This window comes from Vigna umbellata, chromosome 4 (assembly GCF_029865625.1).
Source record: "Vigna umbellata cultivar VRB3 chromosome 4, Vumbellata_1.0, whole genome shotgun sequence".
Classification (NCBI taxonomy): Eukaryota; Viridiplantae; Streptophyta; class Magnoliopsida; order Fabales; family Fabaceae; genus Vigna; species Vigna umbellata.
In genome coordinates, this window is record NC_142168.1 from 50720466 (window position 1) to 50725486 (window position 5021).

Here is a 5021-nt window from a genome sequence, read left to right on the forward strand (position 1 = left end):
AAATATGATAGGAGTTTCTTCTAGATCATGGTTGAAAGGTGTTCTATAAGTAGGTGCTTTTGAGGTAAATGTGCTAACCAAAGATCGCGATGAATTGTTGCAAGCACATCTATACATACTAAACAACACATATGAGGTGATCTCTTACTTATATGCACAAAAAGTCATTGTGAAGAGAACATTCTAAGACAATCAGAGAAATAACAGCTGATGAAGCATAATAGTATATTAAAACCTTGTTTAAAGCTGAGGTTTTGAAATATTCAAAATCTTGAAACTTTGATGTGACTAGCAAATGGACTGATGTTTGATATTATATGTTGTACATGTTGCGAAATTAGTAATTTCACTTTTTATATGAAGTCTGTGGATTATAAAAACACAGTACAAAATAGTGGAGTCAACCTTGAAGTTGAGTCGCCAAAATTTTTTTCATCCAAAGATCAAAATCCTGTATTTAAATCAATGACGTATGGTATAATAGAAGAGATCTCGAAGGTTGATTATATTCTGTTTACTTGTCCAGTGTTCAAATGTAAGAGGATTGACAATAAGAATGATGTCAAAATGGATGAATCGAGTATGACGCTAGTTGATTTTTGGAAGGTGGGTTATCCAGACGAGCCCTTTATCATGACATAATAAGCATCTCAAGTTTTTTTATGTAAAATATCATGCATTTGAACATTGGTATGTCACTCTTCGAGACAAAAAAAAATTGATATTGATAAAGAAGGGTGCAGGGAAAGTCTCCCACAATTTCACAAACATCATCATCAAAATTGCAGATTATAGAAAAGTATGAAAGATAGTGTGCATAGTTCTGCTGCAATTGTTTAATCTAAGTAAATTTCACTTCATCAAACTACAGCAGAAGCAGGTGATACACATTGTAACTCAAGAAAGCGACCCTTATGCACAAATGGAAATGAATACAATGCAGTGGACTGGACTTACAGGAAGGAACAAGAGTGAAAGAAAACTTCTATAGCTGATAAAAATGACAAATAATTCTATTTTCTCCCTTTAACTTACTATTGTGCCAGAGTTACCTTGGACCAGATAACTCAACTGCATGTAGATTTTCAGTTGAGTCAACAATCCAATCAGAATTGGAATGAGGGGTGAGATCCACTTCCTGGCGCAGAACCTCCACCTTTTGCCACTCGTCCCATCTTTCGGCCAAACCGTCACCGTCAAGCATTCGCACCACTTCTGACATCTTAGGCCGGTCCATAGGGAAACCTTGTGTGCAAAGCAGTGCAACCTGAATTAACTGTTCCACCTCAGCATCTATGTAATTGCTATGGAGATCAGGGTCCACAAGCATTTCTAGCTTCTTTTCCTTCAAAAGTCCTTTAACCTAACAACATACTCAGCTATGTCAGATCTGGACATGACATTACTATAAAATATTATGCATTTCAGAGACAAAAGCAATAAGTACTAAACTATGAAATTCTTGTCGACAAGTAACATGGACTATAATTTAAAACTAGTGATTGTTTCATGGAAGATCATGAATGCACAGTTCAAATGACTACAAGTCAATGTTCAACATCATGTTAATCCTTTTCCAATTAGAGGCATAGCCTGTTTTTTCTTTCCTAAATCAGATCATGATAAATTATATAGGCATTAAGTAAATTTCAGTACTGACAGCTGCTAATAGCATTAGCAACATTAACCTTGACCTAATTTTCCTAGCCTGCACTAAAAAAGTATTATGAGTTAGAACTTGTTTTCTCCTGCAAGACCTAACAGGCCACATTTGATGTCATAGATACCACTTTCAATAATAAAACAACAGTGAAAGTATTTAGAAGCACAAAAGTAGCATTGAAATTAGTACAGTGGTGGCAAGAAAATGGAAAAAATGGAAAATTTGAAATATGTTCTGCATGCTACCATCTGCGGGCATAATTACTAGTCCTATGTCATCCTTGTCCGAAGTATTGAAGGAAGGAGAAAACTACTTTAAGGGTGAATGAAAACAAATGTAATTAACGAATACACAAGGATATGCATTTACAGTCAACATACCCAATCCAGCAACATAACATCATCATCATTCGCAAGTCGAGCTAAGTCAAAAGCCCTTTGTCCAGTGATCAGCTCCAGAAGCATTATACCATAACCAAATACGTCAGTTTTCTCTGAAGATTTACCAGTAGATAAGTACTCTGGGGCTATGTGCCCAATTGTGCCTCGTACAGCAGTCGTAACATGGGTGTCCTTGTAGTCCATCAGTTTAGCCAACCCAAAATCCCCAACAACAGCCTCAAACTCCTCATCCAACAATATGTTTGCAGCTTTTACATCACGGTGGATAATCTTTGGATCACAGTGATCATGCAAATATGAAAGACCTCTTGATGATCCCAATGCTATTCTTTTTCTTGTTGGCCAATCAAGGGGTTGTTGATGTGCTGGACGCTCTATAATAATGCAAATACGAGATCATGAGACAACACAAATTAGGGAAAGATAATGTAGAAGACTCATGTTTGACATAAATAAAATAAAGAACTGAGTTAGTAGCACAAGTTTAGTTGACATGTGGTATAACCAAGTTCATTTCACTTACTGTAGCATAGAATGTTACACAACAGTAATAAACATCATGGGTCTTTTGTTCAATGACTATAGTGTTAACAAACTCAATTTGCATAAATCGGGCAATTTCTTTATCTTATGGTGCTTTATCTTCTCTTCTTTAGTCTGAGTCTATATTTCATACATACTTTCAGCAGGAAATGGTAAATCAAGCGCAGAATCATTTTCCAAGCCAGAAGATAACAAAATCTATAAGTGAAGTCAATGGTAGTTAACACTTAATCCAAAAACGGTGGCCCAAAATTCCTCGTTTTGATGTATATGTTGACATGAATAAGAAAAAAGAGAGCAAAAGATAGAGTGACTTTTGTTACTTTCTGATAGGATCTAAGGCAAGGGATAGAAGGCGGGAAAATGAGAGAGCGGTTAGGAAAGGCGGGATGGAAGATCTTATATAAATAGAGTTCTATTCTTTGTTAGAGGGCAGCTAGCCGTACACTTTTGTGAAAACAGGTCTTGAACCTTGTTGAGGGGGATTAGGCTCCCGTTATTGTATTTCGTTATACGTTCCAGTAGATACATTCACAGAGAAATTCATTCTATTCCTTTGTTATTTATTGTTTCTGTGCTGTTTGGGTGTTTGGATATTGTGAGAAAGTTAGGTTTCTCAATCGGAAACCTAACACTTTCCTTAACATCATATTAGAGAAATAACTCTAGGGACTTTGGAACAAGAAGTCTCTTTTAAACCACAGATGACACAAGAAAACTTTTTTCCAATCCACATGTCTTTACAAATTTAAACCCTAATTATCTTTTTCATTAGTATTCTATCCACGTACCAGAGCTGTAGCACATTAAAACTATCCATGTACTTCAAATGCCAGTAGCAAGGATTGATAGAATTTGAAAATTGAGAGGAATAACTGACAATGACAGGTAATCAAGAAAGGAGAGTGCATGACAGTTGAAAAAGTAAAAAATCAAACTGATATCTTATGTAACTTGTTTCCATCCCCTGAAAAGCTAAATTCAAAATAACTACATAGCAAAACTGAAGGGCTTTTAACATAAGCCTGTTCTATTTTGTTGCTAGGCCAAAGACTGGAGGAAAAAGGAAATGCCATACCTCTTAAGCATGAGGCAACACTTCCATTAGCCATGTAAGGATATACAAGTAGTCTTTCTGTTGGTGTCATACAGAACCCACGTAAACGGAGGAGATTTCGGTGCACAGCCATGCTGATCATCTCTACTTCAGTCTGAAACTGAAGTTCCCCACCAGGTGTGCGCTCCTCTTTCAATCTTTTCACAGCAACCAGTGAACCATCTGCCAAGCGTCCTTTGTACACCTTACCAAATCCTCCCCTTCCAAGAATGTTTTTATTACTAAAAGTATCTGTTGCAACTTGCAGTTCCCGGAGTGAGAACCTCTTGAGCTGCCCAAGGTGTACTTCTGGATCTTCTTCAGCTGCAATTAGATGAAAGGAAAGGAGTCAACTCTCCAATTATTCTTCCAATGCACTACTAACTCGAATAGGAAGGGAAAGCTCACCAGGTACATCAAAGAAAAATTCTTGTGGTTTCCTTCGACGCCACCATGCAAATGCAATTGCTGGAGCAGCAAATAACAGAGCAGCACCTGCAGCTACTCCTCCAGCTATTGCACCAGTGGCACTATTTCCTCCTGCAATTAGACAGAGGAAATCACGAAACATAAGTGCTTCTTTTATATTAGCACAAAATAACTGTAAACTCATAGCATAAATAGGCATTGAACCTATTAAAATGTATGACTGACCAATGACTAGATAAAAAAAGAATTTAATCTTCAAAACTTCACAAGACAATAAACAGCAACAATGGATAATGAACAATAAGTCTATGTAAATCTACACCAACTCACTGGCATGACACAATAAGAGTCTCAACGTTCAACGGAAAGAAGAAAATAGTAACACCAATAATTAAATTTCAATAAACCAAAAATAGAAAAATCAGGACATGGAATATTGGCCGGTCATCACTGTTGAAATTTAATGTTTATTATTATTATTTATGTATGGGAACCCAACTTTAAGGTTAAGGTTTACGGAAGTGCCTTGACCTTTTGTATTCTGCTCCTTTGTACTCTATAAATACAGTAGTAAAATTGTGACAGTGTAATAAGTACNAATTGTAAGACGTGGCAATCGTGAGAATTCAGTCCAACAAGCTTTAAGTCCAGCATTGACACTAAGCTCTGGATATTTGAAGAGTATCCTTGTGGTACCTTGATACTCTTTAAACAAAGACGAAAACTTATATTCTGTTGTCTGGACATTGTGTAACATGCAGGGGGAAAATAAGTAGGTTTACCAATCTCTCTTGGTGCCAACTCTTCTCGGATCTTCATGTCAACCAAATCCAAACGCGCATTCACTCCATCTTTTGTTTTTCCCTGAATGTTTAGTAGTGTACCAATC

General features: G+C 36.6%; 1 protein-coding gene across 1 annotated transcript; it reads right to left on the reverse strand.

The window, feature by feature from the left end:
• Positions 1-701: 701 nt before the first annotated feature.
• On the reverse strand, positions 702-4656 carry LOC148200513 (somatic embryogenesis receptor kinase 2-like). The gene is made up of 4 exons (XM_088113213.1): positions 4112-4656; positions 3686-4027; positions 2044-2438; positions 702-1363 (listed from the first exon to the last, which is right to left on the reverse strand). The coding sequence occupies exons 1-4, from the start codon at positions 4329-4331 to the stop codon at positions 1049-1051; spliced, it is 1272 nt and encodes a 423-aa protein (XP_087969339.1). The 5' UTR covers positions 4332-4656; the 3' UTR covers positions 702-1048.
• Between the last annotated feature and the right edge of the window lie 365 nt (positions 4657-5021).